This window comes from Austrofundulus limnaeus, unplaced genomic scaffold, assembly GCF_001266775.1.
Source record: "Austrofundulus limnaeus strain Quisiro unplaced genomic scaffold, Austrofundulus_limnaeus-1.0 Scaffold0, whole genome shotgun sequence".
NCBI classification, from domain to species: domain Eukaryota; kingdom Metazoa; phylum Chordata; class Actinopteri; order Cyprinodontiformes; family Rivulidae; genus Austrofundulus; species Austrofundulus limnaeus.
This window is the reverse complement of record NW_013952402.1, coordinates 1935654-1957402: the sequence shown is the minus strand read 5'-3', so window position 1 is coordinate 1957402 and position 21749 is coordinate 1935654. Positions and strand designations below refer to the sequence as shown.

Genomic DNA, 21749 nt, shown 5'->3' with positions numbered 1-21749 from the left:
ATATATATATATACAACATTCTGAAGCTGTCAAATTAATTTGTGTGTTTTTGTAACGTGACCTCTTTTTTCCCCTTTGAAATGAACTATTTCTCTGGATGTCAGAAGGTGAAGAAAGTGTGGAAACTGACTCACTCTTGTAGCTCGTGCTCCAAGGCTGGTATCCATAGTAGCCGGTGATGCGTAAAATCCTCTCCTCTATGGACGCGCTGTTGATGTCCTCGACTGAGCGCGAGGACTTGAGGTCCTCTTTGATGGCCTCGTCCACCACCAGGTACTTGAGCTGTCTGAGCTGCGGGCTGATGTCCGAAAGCCTTCTGGGGCTCACGTCGGGAGACTTGCGCATCCCGCTGAGAGAAGGAGGAGAAGAAAAAAAAACACAAGTGGCGACTGAACAAAGTGAGCTCGCTTGGCAAACAGAAGTGGGGGTCTGTCTGGGTGCGACTTCCTAACGAAACAGGTCCTCTTGGTTGAAGCAGGGAGCTTGGTGTTGCGTGTTCGGGCCCCTGCAGCGCCTCGCTTGTGCAGCGGAGAAATCATCATCATCCTTCAGTGGCCCTGCGTCCCCCCCACACGCAGGGGAGAGACACTGAGCCAAAGTGACTCCTCCTGCAGTTGTTGTGCGCTGCTCTCTGTGCAGCTCTTATTATAGGCTTATCTGAATGTGAATGTAATGAATGGATCACGGGTGATTTGCAGAAATGGAGAAGCAACACTCCTGACAGCTCCGGAGCGTCAGCTGGGCTCTGGAGCGCAAAAAACTGCGCATCAGCGTGCCTCCAGCTGGTGAAATCAGCAGAAAGGCACTGAATGAAAGCTGCACCAGCAAAGCTTATTTATTTATTTATTTATTTATTTATTTATTTTTAACAACAATGCCCAGTGGTGACCTGTCAATCCCTTTGCTGTCATAAAACCATCATCATGTGACTTTAAAGTGATTTTTTTTAACCTACTCACAGAAAATCCCTACAGGAACGTTTCCATGTCCTCCAGTCTACCCCAACCCCTATTATTAAAGTAAAGTTGAGTCCATAAATTGTTTTTAAGCAACTGGGTTACAACCGGATGAATTGAACATAAGCATCGTTTACTCCTTTTACGCACGGGGGGAAATCAAACGCGCAACAGGTACCCCCGCCTCCTTCAGCCTGATCYGTAAAAAGTGAAATGTCTTACATGGGCATCAAAGTGGTTGGAGGTCCGAGGTAGCACATGCAGTCCCGATGGGGCCGTCCCACCCGGTCCCACACCGRTGCGCCCTCTCCATCGCCGTACATCGTCAGCGGCGCGGTCTACTGCGACTCCYAAACCTCCCGAGGACTCCCGGAGACACGCGCCAGCTCCATCACCCCACGCGCCTCGTCTCCCCCGCGAACATCTGGCCGCCACAGCAGCAGCGGCGGCGGACTGTTTGAACTCCAACAGCGCGCGCTGCTTGCTGCTCTCTCTGGGTTTGGGATGCTGCCGCTGCGCGCTGGAGGCACAGCAACAGCGCCATCTGCTGGATCTGACAGAACTGTCATCAGACAGGGTTTGGAACAAATGTGGTCACGTTTTAATACAAATTATAAGAAAATTCCATTGAACTCATACAAAACAAAACCTTAAATGAGCTTTTTGTCTCAACTTGAACCTAGAGGGATGTTTGTATGGAAGCCCGTTTCCGCCACCCTGATAAAAAAATAAAACTTGTATCTCATAATTATGAGATACAAGTTTTATTTATTTTTTGTCAGAGTGGCGGAAATGGGCTTCCATAGTTTTATTTAAATGGAAGAAAAAGTTAAATGTTAAGTAATTTAGGTAAATAAAAGAATGTTAAAAACTGCCTTGATTCAGTGAAATTAAGTTCCCCAACTTTACTCATACAAGTGAATTAAATAGCTTATTTTTTTGGTCAAATTATAATAGGATGACTTCCCACCCTWCCCTTGCAGTTTACTCCATTATGTTGGAAGCTTCCCTGATAATAGAAACCATTCAGCATCTTTTTTTTTCTTCATTTAATAATAAATGGAATAAACACATTRAGGGTTTTAGCACATTTTTGCCAGGGATTTGTAAATTTGGTTCTGGCTTCTTGCCGCTTCCATTCTGTAGCCATGTTTAACGGATGTGCAAGAGTTTCCTGCTTTATAATTCAGTGTCCAGGCTGCTCCAAATGTTTCGCGGCACAGTGGTGAGTTGTGCCAGTGTTCGGTTATTAGATAACTTTTCCTACAAACTCCCGCTGTAGATGTGAAAGGCTTCTGGGCTTCCCTTTGTTCAATCATTCATGGCCTACATCACCTAAGAAGTCCAGCATCGGCTCAAGATGAAGGCAGACCCCGGCTGCTTGGATTTTGTGTTTCTGTGGGCAGGAGCAGAAACTCAAAGAGCAGAAAATTATCTGTTCAATCAAACAGAATTGCAGTGATACAGCTGATTACATCCAATCAGAGCTTGTAGTTATTAGGTTATAATTATTGTCGCTGTCACTGATCTGCTAAAAGATTRTTTGTCTCAGAGATGCAAGCAGTGCATCAATATGGTCCGTTATGTTGTTTGAGTTGTGGCTTTTTATTGTTGCCAAGATATTTAATTAAAACTGCTTTAATTATCCTGCAAGATTTTTTTAATAAGACAAGCATTTCATGCAAATCTATACGTTTTTGTTTCTTAAATCCTTTTTTAAAAGGAATCACTTTAAGAAATCGGTCAGTGGAGGTCTACCTTGCATGCATGGGGTGTCCATTTGTCGCTGGTTTGTGTTCCACCTCCTGCATTGTGTTGGCACTCTGTGAGCTCCTGACTGCAGAGCTCCATGGTTTTGGGGGAGACATGGATCGATGACCAGCTTCAACTGGACCTGAAATACAATAGAGTGGAGGTGTGTGTTGGGGTGAGTGTGTGTAAAAAAAAAAGGAGGTGGACTCTGTGCTTACTCAAAAGAAAAGCGACGTCTAGGTCATCAATAAGTTGATCAAGTCCTTGCATCGACAGGCTCAGGACGGACAGGATCGAGTTCATCTTACATAATGTTCCTCTCAACTCCACGGCTCGGCCAAAGCCCAATTGATTCTCYCTGCTGGACTTTCTTTCTCTGCCGAAACAAATTTACAAGCGAGCTGTGCRGCTCGCTCCTGGGACAAGCTGCTCATAGATACCAAAACTGTTTCTGAAGGAGTGCTTATTATTCAAGTCATCCACTGCTAACCAGCCCACCACGTTCCACTCCAGCAGACCTCTTAGTGGTTTAATTGGTGCCCTCAATCTACAGGGTGCTGTACTCTTTTTCTAAATATGGATGTGAGCTGAAGCTTAGAAGAAAGCTTAGGGCCAGGAAATGGAAGTCTTTGGTCTGGATAAAACACTTCCTCAACAACGAGGCTTGATAATTAGGATTTTCTGACAAGGACTCTGTATTTTTGTTAATCATCTTATTTATATCAGAGTTTGATAAATATGTTGGTGTACAATGAAAGGCATTTTAATTTTATTTAAATGGTTCAGTGACATGATTTGGTATAATATACAAGGCTGGACATTGGCGCATGGCATTTAAAATGAGAGYCATGATATGTGACAACTTCTTGATAATACAAGAAAAATATAGAATAATAAAAGGTACATTATAGCACAATAGGATGTATTTCATGATATTAAATGATACAGTTTGATACAAACAGAATTGGGTAACTAGTTACTTGAGTCAATTTTTGGGGAAAAATGTACTAGACTGCACTTTTTTACTTTTACTTTGAGTAATTTTGTTAGGAAGTATCACTACACTTACTTGATTAAAAGTTCTGGATACTCTACCCAATGTGAGTAACTTCACTGACTAAAGATAAAGATTGTTTTTGGCAAAGCCTCCCCAGACACACAAACCTGCAGTTTTTGTTTCATAAATTTTATATTGAAAGAAACTGATTTGGAAAATATATTTATATATTTTGTCTGAATTTGTTGTTTTGTATATACAGTATTTTCATTTAGATCCTTTAAATAGCAAAATTTCCACTTAGCTTCATATTTTGGTCTGTCTGATGATATAATTTTCAAATATTAAATGACTGATCAGTTACTCAGTACTTGAGTAGCCTTTTTACCAAATATTTTATACTCCTATTTGAGTATTTTATTGGATGGTTTTACTTTTACATGAGTAAACATGAAGTAGTGCTACTTGTACTTGAATGCAATTTTTTGGTACTCTACCCACCTCAGAATACTTCACAATGTGGCATGGCACATATTAAATTTGATAGAACTGATGATGGAATAAAAAAAACAAAATAATTTTAGAGTTGTACCCAATTTCAATGCAGTCATCTGGATCTTTTGTTGCCTGTGATTTCTGGTTCCATAATCTTTAAAAAAAATAAAGCTTTGTACAGTTTTCTCACAACAAATTGTTTGACCTATAAAATAAGGGTATGACATTTACAATGGCTGCCTCCCATTTGCTTGTTCACATCTCGGATCACTGAGTTGATATTTATACAGCTTTGTTGGCTCCAACTATTCAGAACATCTTGAACAAAACTCCAAACAGTTTTCTTTGTATTTATTACATTTCTTCCAACACTTAATGGTTGACAGATGTGTTTATGGTTTTGTTGGGGATTATTGAACTAACATCTTGGGAAATTAACCCATCAACCAATGTTATTTTTGATTCGTATCACATGAAAAATAATCTCTTTTCTGCTGATGATTTCTAGATTCATAAAATATATACTTCTTGAAAGTCGTGACTCTAATGTAGATTATACTGCGGTCGTGGCAGAAATCATTTTTCTTCCCTTTAGCTTTTTTTCCAGTCACCTCAGAACCTTCAGAGCTCAGTCAGAAGCAAAACTTTGTCAGTCATTTCTATTATTTCTCCTTCAGCATGGTCTGTGACCYTTTTAAAGTCACTTTTTAAAAAGGATGATGCAAACCCATGTCTTTCACACCATTAATATTTAATGCAGCTTTCAGCCTGGAAACAGCACGACGGGCCCATGCTGATTGGTCTGAGCTAGAACATAAGTGAGACTCTGAGCCAGTGAGGGAGGTATGTGTGTTTTTTATTTAAGCACTGAGAGGTTTAATAATCAGTACGATTCTCATTACACAGTGTTTTTAATCAGTCACCTTTGGATTTGCATACAGCTGTCATGGGAGATACAAATGACCTCTTTTGTTAAAATGTGATTTCCAGAACAAATGATAARCTGGATCAAGTTTCGTTCGAGTATTTTTGTGATTAAACCATCTCTACTTGTGAGCCTTACACACAGCTGGACAGCAGCTTCATCGCGTGGAAGCAGAGAAAAGATTGGCAACTTCAGCTTTGTCTTCTGAACCATTTTATTTTTACTATTATTAATCTTTTTTTGTGTGTCTAAATTTTGCTGACAAGTAAAACAGCAACTTCTTAAAGAAGCCAAGCGTTGTCCCAGTTGTCTTGCTATAAATAATCAAAGACACTTCTGAAATGTGCTCTTCAGCWGACTGTTTCACAATGCTTCAAACAGAATGTGGAATGGACCGACTGGTTTATTGTCACAGAGATTTCTAACTCTCCTCTGCGTAGAGCTCAGTTTGATCTGCAACAATCAAACYCAGTTAGTTTCTGAGCTGAGGCTGTGATGACTGCATTACTTTCAACCATTAGATGTCACAGGATTCAAGTCTGATTCATTTTACTTGAGTTGTGTCCAAATGGAGAGGCTTTTGTGTGACTTTTGCCATCTCTGTAGTMTGCACAATATTTCCAAGTCATTCTCACATTGTTAAAATTGTCACCTCCAGCTAAAGGCAAAAGTGCACTTTTTGCAGTTTTCTCACTGATCTTGATTTTTTTTTAAAAAAACCTAACCTGTTCATTTTGTCTGATACATTTTTTATAACATACAATTATAATGTCCCAATACACCTTTAATGTTCCAAACTTAAGGAAATCAGTGGATAAGATCGACTTTGTCACATTTTGTGCTCCTTGTCACCTGCTACACAAACCTGGTTTCAGCTGCAATCAAGTTCACGAGTCTCACCTGTCTTCTGWTCCATTTAAGCACCCTTCCCATGCCAAGTCTCTGCCAGCTGATCAAACACTTTTTACCAGCAGATGTCCAGCCCCATTCTTTTTTTTTTTTTTCATGGCCGTGGTATGGTGGAACACAAAATGCAGGCAGACAAGAGGACTTGAAAAATAAAAAAATAAACAAAACATTTATAAAATAATGAAAAAAAGGATGACATGGCAGCAATTAACTTCCATAAATAAAGCCAATGTAATATGTGAAAACATGGCCATGAATGTGACTGGAGGATTCAGATACAAGCTGAGACTCAAAGAGACTAGTTAAATACAACAGAGGATGAGTGACAAGTGGATGCACCTGGGTGATTACAAACTATGGACAGGTGCGAGTGGCAGGCTGGAAAAACACTAAGCCGACTGAGGTTAAAGGGGAGGAAATGGCACAGGAAATACAAGAAGACTAGACAGGAAAAAAAAATAAAATAAAACACAAAAATACCAAACAACAAAACAGACTGAGAAAATATCACATGAAGAGAACCATGAAACACTAACCAAGGCAAGAATCATGACAGTATGGTCTCCAGGCCGCCCACCTGGACTCTGGCCATGTTTGAAAGACTTGTTTCTGTTTGTTGTCCCAGGTTCTTTCCTGGTTTTTTTTATTTGTTTGTTTTTTATTGTTATTGGCCTTCATCCTTTTTTATCCTTATTACCCCCTCCATGTACCCGAGTCAGATGTTTTTGTTTATTTTATTATTATTTATTTATTTTTTTGCATTTTGTCAGAGACGTCAGTGGTCGTCCCTTGGAAGGGGGGTACTGTCATGATATCTGAAACTGRCAGTCATAACCGTATTCATGTTTTTCATTGTATTTATTTTTGTAACTTAATTGCAGCCACTTCTGTCACTTTCTTTCAAGCCTTCGTGTCTGCCTACATTTTGGGTTCCACCAAACCACGACCATGACAGGCGTCTCGTGCGAATCTCGGCTGATTGCCAATCCTCCAAAATTTGAAATCGGGGCTGATCGATTGARCAGCCGATTTATCGGTGCACCCCAAATAATAATGTTTTTGTTTGTTTGTGTGAACAACTTCACTTTTTCACTTGATTCAATTGAAACTGGTCACCACAGCTAATTAGCCAACAGCAAAATTATCATAACTAAATCTTCTGGATATTTAGATAAATTGGGATGTTAGTAGCTGAGAGTTTTTCCTAACACAACTTACAAGAATGCATGAGATTTTGTACAATATATTTTTAAAGGTTTAATCAAAAAGGCTAAAACTATGAGTTCATAAATTTGACCAGAAAGGTTGGCGAAAAGCATTCCTTCATTGAATGGTAGACCTCTAATGTAATTCAAGGAGGAAAACATGGAAGGATGTGTGCATTTTCATATTTCATTTCATTCTTACTTAAAAGGCATCCCTTTATTGGTTTTAGTTCTGAAGCCTAAATCGAATTTACAGTAAAAACCTTGTTTTTCTGCTAATTTTTCATGTTTATCATTCAGTAGACTAAATGCTAATGGGCCTTCTTTGCATAACACACAATAGGAGCTGATTTTGTGTTTTCAAACCCTCACGCTGTGCAGTGAAAGAGCTTTTTACTGCAGAATGGTAACCAGGTAGTAAATGCTTGTGGCTGCAGCAGCTAATCATTTGTCACTGCCTATRGTCTCTCCTCTCCCTTGCTGTCCGTTTGTCATCCTATTGCACCTCATTTTCCACACATTCAACCGAGAACCGCTTCAACGTCTTGTCTTCGTCTACAAATACATTTTACAGCTCAGACTCTGCCTGCCTCCTACATGATATCAAATTAAAACTCGAACACTCCTTCGGCAGCTATAAGGTCGTTCAGATTGAGAGCGGTTATTTGAGGGAGAAGAGTGTTTCTGCTRGAGGCTTCCTGCATTCATACACTCCCAGTGTGTGTGCGGTTATAAATAGAGTTGCTCCGCTGTCAGAAAGTAATGCTAAAGGCTAGATTCTTGTCTCTGTATTCCATTCTAACTCACTCCCTGTCCTTGGTGACCCTGAAGTGGCCGGACCACTATCGTTTGGGGATGACTGACATGGGAAAGAACAAAGTTGTTGTAAAACCTGACTGATGAAATATCAAGCAAACAAAATGCACCTGCGGGTGCTTGAGGAGTGCACGTTTCTCTTGGGCTTTGTATCTGTGTCTCATCCATCTTCTCTTGTATGCAAACATGATTTTTTATCAGCTTTGTTGAATTACCAACACTAAACTTCCTTACAGAAGGTGTTATATAGTGTTTTCAGCACTGGTTGTAGGGTTTTGAAATGAATTAGAAGTTTTTCCATGATACCTGAATACCTTGCAAGAAGAGATCACAGGGCAATATTCATGACTAGTAGCTGTAGGCATGAAGAGATGAGTCTGCAGGGGTTTATTCTGTTTCAGTTCATTACACTTCAACAGCTTGGCTGCACTTCCAAAACCTTGTCAGTGCTGGTGTTGTTTAATTAAAAGCAGATACAGAAAATATAAAAACAGAAYGATTAGAGAATGTGCTTCATGGAGACATACATGCAAAATCCACKTTTTTGAGCCGTTAAAGGCATTTTTGTTGTGCACTCGGAGTCTATAGMCTCTCTCGATGCTGTGTACATACCTTTTTATTCTATTTGGGTCATATTTTTCAACACGATCTGTTTTCTCTATTTTCTATGATGAACTATTATGTCGTGTTATTTTTGACGGAACTGCCAAATAAGGTCTGGACTTACCAACAACCATTTTGTAATGGAGAGAATGGGTGTCTGGTTTGGGAACCACAGGGAATCCTCTCTTCTTTATGTGGATGATGTGGTTCTGTTGTTGTCTTCCAGTCAAGACCTTCAGGGTGCAKTGGGGTGGCTCGCAGTCGAGTGTGAAACGGGTGGGATGAGGGTCAGGTTCTCTAAATCTGACACCATCCTTCTTAACCAAAAAAGGGTGGAATGCCCCCTTCGGGTCGGGGTAGAGTGTCTGCCTCAAGTAGAGGAGTTTAGTGGGTGTCTTGATCATGAGTGATGGTAGGATGGAGCAAGAGACGGATTGACGGATTGGGGCCTCGTCCTCAGTAATGAGGGCCTTGCTGCAGTCGGTCGCGGTGAAGAAAGAACTGAGTCGAAAGGCGAATTTACTGGTCTGTCTATATTCCAACTCTCACCTATGGTCATGAGGTGTGGAACGTGATTGAAAGAATGAGATTTAGGACACAAGCAGCCGAAATGAGCTTCCTGGGCTCAGCCTTCGAGATAGGGTAGCTRCGTCATCCTGGGGGAGCTCGGAGAAGAGCCACGGCTCCTCTGCATTGAAAGAAGTCAATTGAGGTGGTTCAGGCATCTYTTTAGGATGCCTCCTGGATGCTTCCTTTAGAGCAGGGGCAGGCAATCCTGGTCCTCAAATGCCACTGTCCTGCATATTTTGTTTCCCTGTTCCAACACTCCTGATTCAGAGATTGAATTACCTCTTCCAAGTTCTGTAGAAGCCTGTTAATCACCATTCATTCAGATCAGGTGTGTTGGAGCAGAGAAACATGTGAAACATGCAGGACAGCGGCACTCGAGGACCAGGATTGCCTATTCCTGCTTTAGAGGTGTTCCAGGCACATCCCACTGGTAGGAGGCCKCGGGGAAGACCCAGGACTTGCTGGAGAGATTATACCCTCTCTGACCTGGGAACACCTCAGAGTCTCCCCAGGACTAGCTGGAAAGTATCACTGGGGAGAGGGATGTCTGGGTTTCTCTCCTGGACCGGTTGCCTCCGCGGTCCGACTATGGATAAGCAGCTGAAGATGGAGATGAAGCAAATAAAACGTTTTTTTTTTTGCGCCGCTATATAGTCATAAACCACTCTATCAAACTAGAATGAACCGCTCTGGAAGATGGATGGGGGCTGGGTGTGAAGTGCTTTATTTAAAGAGACAGCATCAAAACGAGCTGATCTGAGACACACCTCAGTGAAAGAGGGGCTTGTGGAGTTACAYTAAGGAGGAATTCAGACCAAAGAATTGCAGTTTCAACCCAACTGAATGATTTAAATGMGAACAAGGATTTGAAAGCATATGTCTCCTTTAAAGCCCAAATAAAACGAGATTGCAGTAAACTAAAAGGAATCATAGAAAATAAAGAAAACTCCTGTCTGACCCAAACAAAATTTAGGATATCTACGCATCAGGAGATTGAATTCAAATTTTCTGCARTCCTAACTCCAAGAACACAACAAAATGCATTTAATAGCTAAAAAGAAGTGGACTTTGCACGTCTCCTTTAAAAACGAGGGAGAATAAATTAATTTAAATCAGTTTAAAAATCTTCAAACACGTATTTTTTAAAATCCTTTTGTATTATTTGTAACTGAACAATAATACAATAGAAATGAACAAACAAGCAGCTTCTCTGGGCTGATTCGGAACATGTTGCACTCGGAAATGTAACAAGCCAGGAGATGTACTTGACAGTTATTTCCAATTACTGGTAATTGTTCTCTCAACCTGCATCCAATAAATAGTTGCTGCTAGCAGGCTTTGGAGCTGCCTCCCTCTCTAAACTTGACAATACGGATGTTAGGCTCAGTGGCTCTGCAGGGAGAGGTGCCTGCATGTCAGAGTTAATTACCTTTTCTCGTCGATAAGAAATGCAGCTTCTGAATAAAACAAAAGCTTTGCACCGATAAATTTACTTTCCTTGACTTTGACACGCTGTACTCCSCTGCAGCTACAGAACACAATGAGCTCTGTAAAGTTTGTTTGAAATGTTAAAGAGCAACATAAAGATTAAGAGGTGTATTATTAATTAGTTCAGAGTTTGTTTTATTGTTCCAGATGTTGTCTTGTCCTGTAAATTCCATTCATGTACATTTGTTATTTAACAGCTAAAGATTTCCTCTCTCCTGTGAATGGCGTCATAAAAGATTTGATTAATGTTTTCATGCTGAKAGTAAGATATCACTTCCAGTTAATCACTGGCTGAGTTATCTGAGCTCTGCAGCTTCAATTACTGCTCTGGTGATAGGAGCAGAGACYAGCTGAACCTCCACTTCCTGTTCAAATTCAAAAAGATGAAAAGCCTAAAGCAGTGCACTCAAGTAAAAAATCTTTTTTTTATTCAAGTTGCAAAAGTCTCTCGAGATAATCGCTTCCATTATCATTTGCTCAGCTTCTCTTTCCAATTTATTCAAGTGGATTAAGAGCAAAAGCCTGAAAATTGTAATTTAGTCTTGATCTTTTGTTGAAGATTTACTGTAATTTCATGTTATATAATTACTGCATGTGTTGCCATGACACATGTTCTCTTATCGTTTATTTACATTGTTTAGATGTTTTTTTTAATTGTTAATTACTATTAATCCTTTATTTTACCAGGAGAGGAAACCTCATTGAGATTAAAAATTATTTAATAATAATAATTTACAAAAGTGCACTGGCCAAAACCGGCAAAAAAAWTTTTGTCATGAAACAAACTAACAATAACGTATAACACAAAAAATATATCAGATTTAACTTGTAAAAAAACACAATATAATAACTGACATTTAAATAAAATAAACTGTTAAATATCATCTTAATGAATTCACCAGTCTGTGATATGTGTCATGTTTCTATTTGTCAGAATTGGGATTATACTAATATAAGAGTCAGTATTAATSTATTTAGAAAACAGAAACTCAGAAAAAAAAAGACAAGGGGATTGGGGAAAAAAGAAGAAAGATCCAATTATTTAAAATGACGTTTTATTTCAGACATACATTTTACAGTTCATGTATTTTCTTATGCTGAAATGAAATTCAGGTCAAGCCTTGGTACCCAGTAACAGTCCTGTTTTACTTCACTGTTATTACAGTAGTAAAATACTTAACCGTATATTGGAATGTACAGCATATGCCACGACGAACAAACAAATATGTACAAGAAAAAAAATAAAATACAAATATTACAAACATGTCAGTTTTCTCAGCATAAATAAATAACAGCCGTGCGTTCAGTTGGTAATCCTTCAGAGTTTATTCCCTGAATAAAATCACTTTCCCCGACAGCCTTCAAGAAAAACTACGAGCGACGACTGCGCAGGATCCAAACCTGGACAGACAATCAATCAATCAATCAAACAGCAGCTACAAAACAGCCAGATGTTTTACAGTAAAAGAGACAAAGTTTACAAAAGGCAAGTTTTTCATTTTCTCAGTTAAAAGAATGGACAGAATCGATGTTTCACAGTTAGAACATAAGCCCACAATGGTAGAAAATAAGAGAGGGAAAACGATTTTAAGTATATTGGAGGTTCAAAAGGCACATTTCAAACCCTTAACATCAAGATACTGAATGACACTGAGATTAAAGCAACACTAATTCAACTTGTTAGGATAACTTTTATAGTTTATGGCTGAAATGTTACCATAGAACCCTCAAGTTGTTTCAGTTTTGGTCCAAAAACAAAACAAAGCAGGAAGTTGATCAGGAACGATAAGCGTGAAAAGAGCAGCTTAAAAACCTGAAAGCAAGCAGCGCTGCAGGATTACATCAGCAACGGCGTGTGTCAATCTTCTCTGATGCAATTTGTGAGAAATAAGAAGGTTTTCGAGTGACAAACTTCCTGTTAACACTGGAGTGTTAAAGACCGCCGACCACTTCAGATGGTACCACMATCGGAGCTCATTTAAGTAGTCAGGATGTACGGTCGCAGCTCACATGCTGTATAGGAACTGCTTCAAACAGACAGCAAAAAACTTTACATTCAAGACATTGTAAAAAGACTGTTTGAGTTATAAAGTACAGAAAGATGAGGTCAGAACGTAAACTACTACAACTGTCATAGCAATGAAATTCATTAGGAATGCCAGGCTTTATAATAAAATTACTAAAGAGCATTTAAATAAGTTTTCATTTATAAAGTATAATACACTACTCGAATGGTTATTTGTCTGCAACGCAATAAATTCTTCAATTTATCCCTTTTATTTTTATTCTAAACACTTAAATGTGTGGTTTAATTAACACATTTCCAGCTGTTGAAGTAAATAATAAGAGCTGGAGTTTGGATTTATCATTTCAAGTTTTCTGAGCTACAGCTCGACGCATATTTGGAGCAAACTTTCCAAAATAAACATGTTGACTTTTTAAATCGTGTAAATACAGTAAAATAGTTCCAACAGTTCTTCAGCAGGTGTCAAACCTCAACAGAACCTACGACAAAGACTTTGGAAGTAAAAAAAAAATCTACTTCTCTCTCAGGCAAAGTTTCCATTCCTTCCTTTAAACAAAACGATGATGTTTCTGTAAACGAACCGTGTTCTACGCASTAATTTAACGTACAGTAAAAACAAGCCTTCAGCAGGTCCCTGTGTACCACGCCTCCCTTTTCACACAGTCCAGCGATTCCGATAAATCAATAAGTTAGAGCACTTCACACATGGACGGCGCTTCAACAGTACTGCATGTTGAGGTCAGACACATTTACTTGTTGTCCCCCACTGACAGCGTGCAGTGCAACCAGAAAACCACAAAGATCACCCACGTCTACACAAAACAACAAACCCTACAAATCATATTCATGTAGCAGCTTCCGCAATTCTGATTTAAAAATGCCCTGTTATTGTTTGATCTTAGCCAGTTAATTGTAATTAAAAACTGATTAACTGCATCCTCTCTAGTAAATTGTGCAAACTTTTCCATACAAAGTGTCTTTTTTTTTTTTWAATAAAACATCATGAGAATGCAGTATTGGTTGAATCTTTGACCCAGCAGCTCTGGTTTAATGACATCAGGGACTCTTGGCTGCTTGTCATTCTGCCTCTGCTCCCTGTTCAGAAGCTCTCCAGCTGTCTCTGACAGATAAATAAGAGAAACGTCCAAAAAAATAATAAACAATGGCGTTATACTTTATCTGTAAATACTTTGTCATATTTTGCAGATTTGATTTTTCTGTTTAGATTTTTTTTTCACTTTTAAAACATCAGCCTTAATACATACAGTACATGCCAAATGCCTGTCAAGTTACTAAATTTATAAGATATGAACATTTATTTTACAACAGAAAACTATCCTGCATTTCAGTCAGAGTTTAAAGAATAATTAGTTTAAATGATCCTAACTGTAATAACTAATGAAGCTCTTAAAGGTGCTTAACTTTGCGAGTTTAAATACAGCAGAAGACATTTTTTTTTTATCAATAACGGCTGTTACAATTTAATTTAATTAGACCTTTACTATGTAAATCCACTCTGCTGCTTAACAATTATCAGTTTTTATGGTTCAGTTAGGGAAACATAGCTTTCTAAAAATCCTTAATCAATTTTAGCTGTKACTAAGGTCTAAAAAGCCAAAAGCTGAAACTGTGATTTATTCCTTCTAAGTTTTGCGTGAGTTAACCCTTCCCTTCATGTTTTAGTTTGTTTTTGTGACTCTGATGGTATTTACTGGATCATAGGGTCATCGCTGGGAGAGACCACAGTTGGGACGCTGACAAACATCTGGTTTTTGTCCTGAACGCTGATCGTGTTGCTGTCGGACACGGTGGTGGACAGGTGGTCGTGCTCCAGGATCACCAGGCTGTCCTGAGGCTTCTCCTTCTTCAGGTAGAACATCTTCCTCAGCTGCTTCAGGTGCTGCAGCTCGCAGAACGTCTCCAGCACCACCAGCATGACAATCAGACCCAGGAGCAGGTAAACTAAAAATACAGACACGGAAAAGGATTACAGTAAAATGCAATGTGAATGCTTCATGCTCAAAGACTTTTGCTAAATACCTAAAAAAAAAGGTGGACATTGACCTATAATAGCTTTTAAAAAGTAGCTGAAATATCTCAACATATTTGCTGAATTAAGCAGTAAGAAGCTAAAAGTATCACAAAYAGTTCAATTTAGCTTAAAAAAGTTCAAATGAGCTAAAAAGCAGCGAAAACTCAGAAGACAGCTAAAATACATAAAAAGTCTAAAAAAAGGACAGAAAGCGTGAAAAGATTAAATTAGCAGAAGCATAGCAGAAAATGTCTGAATGGTAGCTAAAAAAGGCAGAAAAAAGCTGCAATCAGCTAAATATAAGCCGAAGGGAGCTGAAACTAGTACAGTACAGATTTATAAACATTAGAAAGGGTTTTATGGATGTTGAAGACAGCTCCATTCATTTTCAGTGAGAAATAAATGCCAGAAAAAGCTAAATAGCTCAAAAAGTATAAATTGCTGAAATGCAAAAAGTGATAACAGAAAAGTCCTGAAGGAGCTGAACYTTTTGATACATTAATTGTAAAAATCGGACAAAAACTGCTGAATGAGATACCTAAAAACATACAGAAAAAAAATGAACATAAAAAAAGAAAAAAAAAACATTTACTTTATTATGCTCAGTGAGAGTCATCATTATCATCAGTTCCTCTATTCTGATGTCAACTTTTAGTATGTTTTAAAACCTCTATGTGAGCTTTGCAAATCAATGCATTCTGTTGTTAATTTTCATTTAGCAAACATTCCATTTTTTTTTTCAAATTGGGGTTGTATTATATAAACAAAAAATTACAAAAAGAATAGTTTAGTTGCTGCTGATAGCTTGGTGATGAAAGACCCAAAAAATTAAACCTTTTGACCTCTGTAAGGTTCTCTGTGGGGAAAACGGATAAAGACACACAGATCCTCTCCTAGAATCTGTTGTTTCCTGCTTTGCCAGAAGGGGGCAGTAGTGAGCTGTCAGTAACCAAGAACAAAGGAGAACCTTTTCAGACAATACCTTTAACTGTAATGTCAATTCTGTCTAGAGCAGAACAATGAATGCCTGCTAAAAACCTTACATCTAAAATAACTTCTTGAACAATTCTTGTTTTAGGTTGCAGATTTTACTGAGTTTTAGCTTAATTTGAAGGTCTCTATAAATGTATAATACAAGCACTTAGTACCAAAGTCCCAGTGACAAAAAGCTAAAAGAAATGCACTGAATTGGACATTATCTGAGGCATTCTTCATTCTTCTGTTTGTGCAGAAAGTAGCAGGCGGGTAATTCTTTCTAAAGGAAGTTGTATGAATGTGTGCCTACTGTTATTTGTGCAAAGAAACACACTTTCTCAGAGCCTTTTCTCCACCTACAGACTGACACATTGTTCACTCCGGCTAACGTCATCCTGCTGGCTGCTGCGTACCACGCACACCCACGTCACACGAGCTGGAGACACTTCACAAGAGCGGCGTTCAAAGCGTTCGACATTCAGGCGCACGGCTCGTCAAGATTCTGAGCTTTCAAGCTGACTTTTGTTCACAATGAGCCCCAGTGGCTCTGCTGACAGCAGGCTGAGGGAGTCACCCAGGAAATGATGTCGACGCCTCGCTGCTTTACAGGCCCATTTGTCAGCACGCCTGCCCCACCTTATTGTGGTTCAGACACAATAAGCTGCTTTCTCAGCAATCTTTTTATTGAGCTGTAGAAATGTGCTGTAATGTGGCTCCCTGGTAACAATTTGTTAGACGCCCAGTGTCAGCAGGGGCTGCTACCATTCAGTATCCTTAAGTGGGAATAAAATCTATTTTTTGATGAATACTGAATTTGCTAAAGTCCAAGTGAAGGCTGGTTTATACTTCCAGTTGCACGTCTTGTTCCCRTGCTGAGTGACAAAAAAATCTGTGCAACTTCCATCTGCTCTCCCACTGCTAATCCCCTGGTGACAGCCCATTGCCCCCCAGTCAGAACTCTGCAACGTGGACGTTGCAACTCGGAGCGTGTGATTGGTTGGAACTTTGTGGGCGTGTTTGTTCATGAGGAGCTGGACCGCTCCAGAGCTGGACTCAGAACAGATCTTCCTTCTGCTTGTTATTTTGTTTTAAAGGGATCCATGATTAGTTGTAACGTTAGACTTTATTTGATAAATATATATTTTAACTGTAAAATAAAGACTGTAAAAATACTGTAGGCTGTTTAGTTTTGTAAATTTTTTAACTAAATTTTTTTTAAATATATTTTAACACAGACTGAGCCATTTTATTTACATGCAAAGAATTCTGGGTAAAGGATGACATGGATAGGTCCTCGGTGTGAGCGAGCTATATCCACCCTGAAGGTTAATTTTGGACAATATCTGACGATTAACTCTTAAATGAAACCAGAGAGCGTTGACAGAGAGGAGAAGGTAGAAATGACTCAGCCTGTAACTGAAAATATGGATGGAGGACCTCAGTTTAGCTTGTTAGTTTGTCGCGCTAGCGCCGAGCTAATACATATAAGGCAATATAGTATCGGCGCTAAAGCTAACAGGCTAAGCTGAGGTTCTTCTTCCATGAAGCAGCTCTGTTGTCCTCCATCRWTATTTTCAGTTBCAYGCTGAGTCATTTCTACCTTRTCCTCTCTGTCAACGCTCTCTGGTTTCATTTAAAAGAGCCGATCGTCAGATATTGTCCAAGATTAACCTTCAGGGTGGATATAGCTCGCTCACACCGAGGACCTATCCACGTCATCATTTACCCAGAATGCTTTGTGTGTAAATAAAATGACTCAGTCCGTGTTAAAATGTGTTTTAAAAAATGTACAAAACTAAACAGCCTACAGTATTTTTACATCTTTATTTTAGTTAAAATATATGTTTATCAAATAAAGTCTAATGTTACAACTAATCGTGGATCCCTTTAAATTGTTTTTTGTCTGAAGCCTGTTGTTAAAAGAGCTAGAAAAGCAGATGTTTTTTTTTACTCCGCTGACTCTTCACTCCACACAACAKTGWTTGTTGAGTGAAAAATAAAAATCACAATATCCAGCCATCGTTATTGTTTTTCTACTTATWTGAGCTGTGGGAGGGCAGAGGGAGGAATTATATTAATTTATGGCCCGCCGCATCTTCAGCCTGTTTGTACTCTGTCAGGAAATAGATGTCCGGCTTTTCGTCACAGCGGGGGGAATAAGACGTGCCACTTGAAATATAAAACAAGCTTTCCTTTAAGTTTAAACATTATTTAAATATGATTCCTTGTATTTGAAAAAGAAGTCATTCACTGTAATTTTTCATAATTTTAAGAATTTATTCACAAAATGCCCAGGATTATTTTTTGAAGTTGATTTATTTTGTGCATGATCTTTTTTTATACCTAATCAGACATATTTGTTTCTTTTTTTTTTTTTACTACTAAATCAACTTCTTTTTTCGAAGTGTTGTAAGGCTAACATACCAAGATGGGTGTGTTTTAACAAATAAAACTAGATTGGCAGATACTCGTCGCATTTATTTCTGTATTTTTTATCACCAAGTATAAGAAAATTGTGACTTTATCATTCTGACACTATGAAGGGTTTTGTAAACAGGATCAACAAGACTGACCCAGTTYATTGTGTCATAAAAGATCAGGTCAAAGCTTACCATCATAAAATCTAACACTGGTGACATTCTTCTATCTCTAATTCTGAGAAACTGGGACATTTTCACCTAAAATAATCAGTTCATGCTCCAAAGTGAGAAAGAATTTGCAGTTCTGCAAAAACAAAGAAAGGAAAATATGTTTTCTTCACTGCAGAAAGTTCAAGTGTGGCTCAATAATAAAACATAATGCCTTTGTTTGTAATGATAAAAGCAATTAAAATAATATCATGATAAATAAAACAGGTAAACCTGAATAATGTTTATATTTTTCTATTTGAGACCATATAGTTGCCGCAATCAACCAGAAAAGGGAATACTTCAAGACGCTCACCGGTAATGCCCACTTTGTAGAGCTGCCTGAACCTCTGATTAGCGGCCTCTCCGGGGACGTAGTCTCCGAGGCCGATGGTGCTGAGCGAAATGAAGCAGAAGTAGAAGGACTCCAGGAAGTTCCAGTTGGTCTCCAGCACGGAGAAGATGACGGCGGGGATGAAGAAGAAGCACAGGGCGGCTAACACGGCCAGCACGGTGGCGTGAACGATGGCCACCATGGGCTTGGACAGGCCCCAGCGCGTGTGGATGTAGGCGATCGGCCTCCGCGTGCTGAACACCATGATCCTCTGAACCACAGCGGTGAGGAAGAGGAGGGTGAAGGGGATGCCGATCACAGAGTAAACAATGCAGAAGGTCTTCCCGCCATCGGACAGCGGTGCCGTGTGACCGTAGCCTGTGGGAAAGGGGAAATACAATCCACAGGTAAGGCTTCAGTTACAAAAACAGTTGATAGAAAACAGCAACACTTCCTTATTTGATTTTAGAGATAAGTTCAGTTTTAGATTTTTTTTGTATTATTCACATGTTCCTGAAAGTGAAATTGATGCTTTTAAAACAAACTCCACCTGGGCTCTGGTTTCAGAAAGGAACCAGAACCAGGAAGTTAGATATAAGAGTTGTAAACTTCACACAATAGAAAGTAATTAATATTTGTTTTTGTTTTTTTAATGCAGCTGGGATTTTCCTGTCCTCCTCCAGATGTTTGTAGAATTAATTGCTCTAAACCCGATAACTAGATTTTCACTCATCAACTGTGAGATCTTGTAAAAAATCTGCTGCATCCCTTTTAAATGACACCCAAATATTAAGAAACTTAAGATGAAGCAGAATAACGGGACCGCGTATTAGAATGTAGCAGAGGTCAGCTGCAAGTGTTATAATGAAGTACTTTTATTGTTTATCTGGATAACATGTAATTGTATTTGAAATAACGAAAAGGGTGAAAACACTTGTAATCATGGCTACATGCTTTTTTAAGTAAATGGAATAAAAAAACAAAAAGAAAATCCCTTACATAAGCAAACTAAGAGAAAATGTGGTCTCCCAGTGGTCTGAAATGTTTTTAAAAAATAAATCCTGCTCTTCTGCCATTTTGTAAGCAGGTAAATAAGGAACCATGTAATTATGATGTCTGGGAATGTATTATGTAACTTCACCCTCATAAAACTACACAGCAAACACAGAGAACTAGATATTGCTTTTTGTTAACATATAAAATGATTATGAAGTCCAAGGAGCATTTGAGTGCTAATGAGTCTAAACAAATAGAATCAGAAAGCYTCTAACCTGCTTTAGATCTCTGTAAAGAGCCTTTTCCTGAACAATAATTAGCATAATGTGAAGAACTGTAATGTTGCAACTCCATGGTCAGATTAAAGTCCCTCATGTTTCTGACTGACAGCCACCTGCAGGCAGAGCTGCATGTGTATTTATGCTAGACTAAATACATTTACTGACCATTTTGTTAATGCAAAACCTAACAAATGTTTAAAGAAAAAAAATGTTCAAGTGGGTGTTTATTATAAGACATGCAGTAATTGAGGGTTTGTAAACAAGATGACCACATGGACACTGCGTTTAGCTTTCACTGAAATACAACAAAATTGTAATTTAGCTGAAAAATGCATAGTAGAAAACTTTTATTTGTTCAAAATGCGTTGTAATAATTGCTGCCTGGTTTTTGCTTGAATTTGATGAAGAAGCTAAAACTAAATTGTTAAAGCTGAAAATGCTAACGAAAAGCTACAAGCAGCAAAAAGCTGGTTTGAAGCTAAAAGTAGTAGAACAGCTAAACGCTAAAAAGCAATAAAACGGTAGCTTTGTAGCTAAAAGTAGCATGTTTGCTAACAGCTACAATTAGCATAAGAAGACAAAATACAGTGCTGACAGATTTCAAAGCACACATTTATTAAGACATTAAGGAGATCTATATTTTTAAGTCGAACATACATATCTGTAAATAACAAATCATAGAAAGTTTTTATATAAATGGCTAAAATCGCATTAAGTAATTATTTGTTTTGCTTTTTAACCTCAACCTTATTTTGTGAATGGGCCCCTCAATGCCCTATATCTCGCTGCGCACCTGCCGGCCTGAAGCCGCGGTCGGCATCACCTGAGCGGTGACTTACCTGTGGTGGACAGCACCGTGCTGGCGAAAAACAGCGCCGAGGTGAAGTCCCAGTTCCAGTTCGCCGACGCGTTGTTCAGAATAGAAACACCGTAATTGCTGGCCTCCAGCGCTGTCTTTAAAAACACCTCCAGCCGCTCCTCGGAGAGACACTCGTTGTCCTGGAGGAACTGTTTTTTAAGGGCCCTCAGCTCCTGGCGCAGCAGGTCTTCGTAAGGCAGCTCGACCGAGGAGAAGACGACCGCGCCGAATATGAGATAAAGCACATAGCCCACAATTAAAAATAGAAAATACCACGTCGATTTGTGGGTTTGGATCAAACGCGCGCACGAATTGCTGGCTAGAGACTGGAGCATTTTTGAGAAATTATCGGTACCAACGTTGATAAACAAATAATACCCCGCTGTTTTGACAATATGATGTTGTTACAGACAAAGCTCGACTCAGTATCCTCTTCCCGTCGGAGAAACCTGTAGTGGCTATTGAGGCGTTTACGTACCATCGGAAATATTAATTTCAGGTTAATGCTGTTCTTTTGAGTAAATCTATTTTACTCACTCAGAAGTTGCACGAGAGTAGATGTGGGGAAAAAATATAATTACTTCGTTTCTTACTTCCCCAACTTTGGTTTTGAATAGGTCAACAAAACAGCGACACGGGTTAACTGCTTGTTGTTCGATGAGTGTTTCATAAAATCCGAGCTTTATTGGTTCCATGAAGGCATCTACCGATGTGGCAGTTTTGAGCGCCGGTGTGACGTCAGAGCTCCCCTTCTCCTCTGCGCTTTGTCTGAAAGACTGACCTGTTTTGCTTCTTCTTTCAGTTTCCATTCAAAACAAGCTCGTCATTTACCTCCAAAACGGGTTATTATTGAAACGAAGAGGAAACGCCCAAAACGGGCTCGGCAGAATGTAAAACACACCG

At 39.0% G+C, this 21749-nt stretch overlaps 2 protein-coding genes across 2 annotated transcripts in view; both read right to left on the bottom strand.

Annotated features, from left to right (window-relative positions):
- The window catches only part of slc35f3b (solute carrier family 35 member F3b), a 78318-nt gene extending 76871 nt beyond the window's left edge, over nucleotides 1-1447 (bottom strand). The window contains exons 1-2 of the mRNA XM_014009673.1: nucleotides 1179-1447; nucleotides 135-349 (exon numbers count right to left, since the gene is read on the bottom strand). Coding sequence (XP_013865127.1) covers nucleotides 135-349; nucleotides 1179-1279 — 316 coding nt within the window. The 5' untranslated portion in view covers nucleotides 1280-1447. The remainder of the gene's footprint in view (nucleotides 1-134; nucleotides 350-1178) is intronic.
- Nucleotides 1448-11754: 10307 nt separating this feature from the next.
- Nucleotides 11755-21501, bottom strand: kcnk1b (potassium channel, subfamily K, member 1b). Its single transcript, XM_014009558.1, has 3 exons — nucleotides 20827-21501; nucleotides 18693-19088; nucleotides 11755-14704 (listed from the first exon to the last, which is right to left on the bottom strand). Exons 1-3 carry the CDS (start codon nucleotides 21179-21181, stop codon nucleotides 14451-14453), a joined length of 1005 nt encoding a protein of 334 aa, XP_013865012.1. The 5' UTR covers nucleotides 21182-21501; the 3' UTR covers nucleotides 11755-14450.
- Between the last annotated feature and the right edge of the window lie 248 nt (nucleotides 21502-21749).

Excerpts from the sequence above, each read along its gene's own strand:
- kcnk1b (XM_014009558.1), bottom strand. The coding sequence starts at position 21,181 with ATGCTCCAGTCTCTAGCCAGCAATTCGTGCGCGCGTTTGATCCAAACC. Across the intron at positions 19,089-20,826 it reads CACGGTGCTGTCCACCACAG|GCTACGGTCACACGGCACCG; the intron begins GTAAGTCACCGC and ends CCTTTCCCACAG. Across the intron at positions 14,705-18,692 it reads CTACAAAGTGGGCATTACCG|TTTACCTGCTCCTGGGTCTG; the intron begins GTGAGCGTCTTG and ends CTGTATTTTTAG.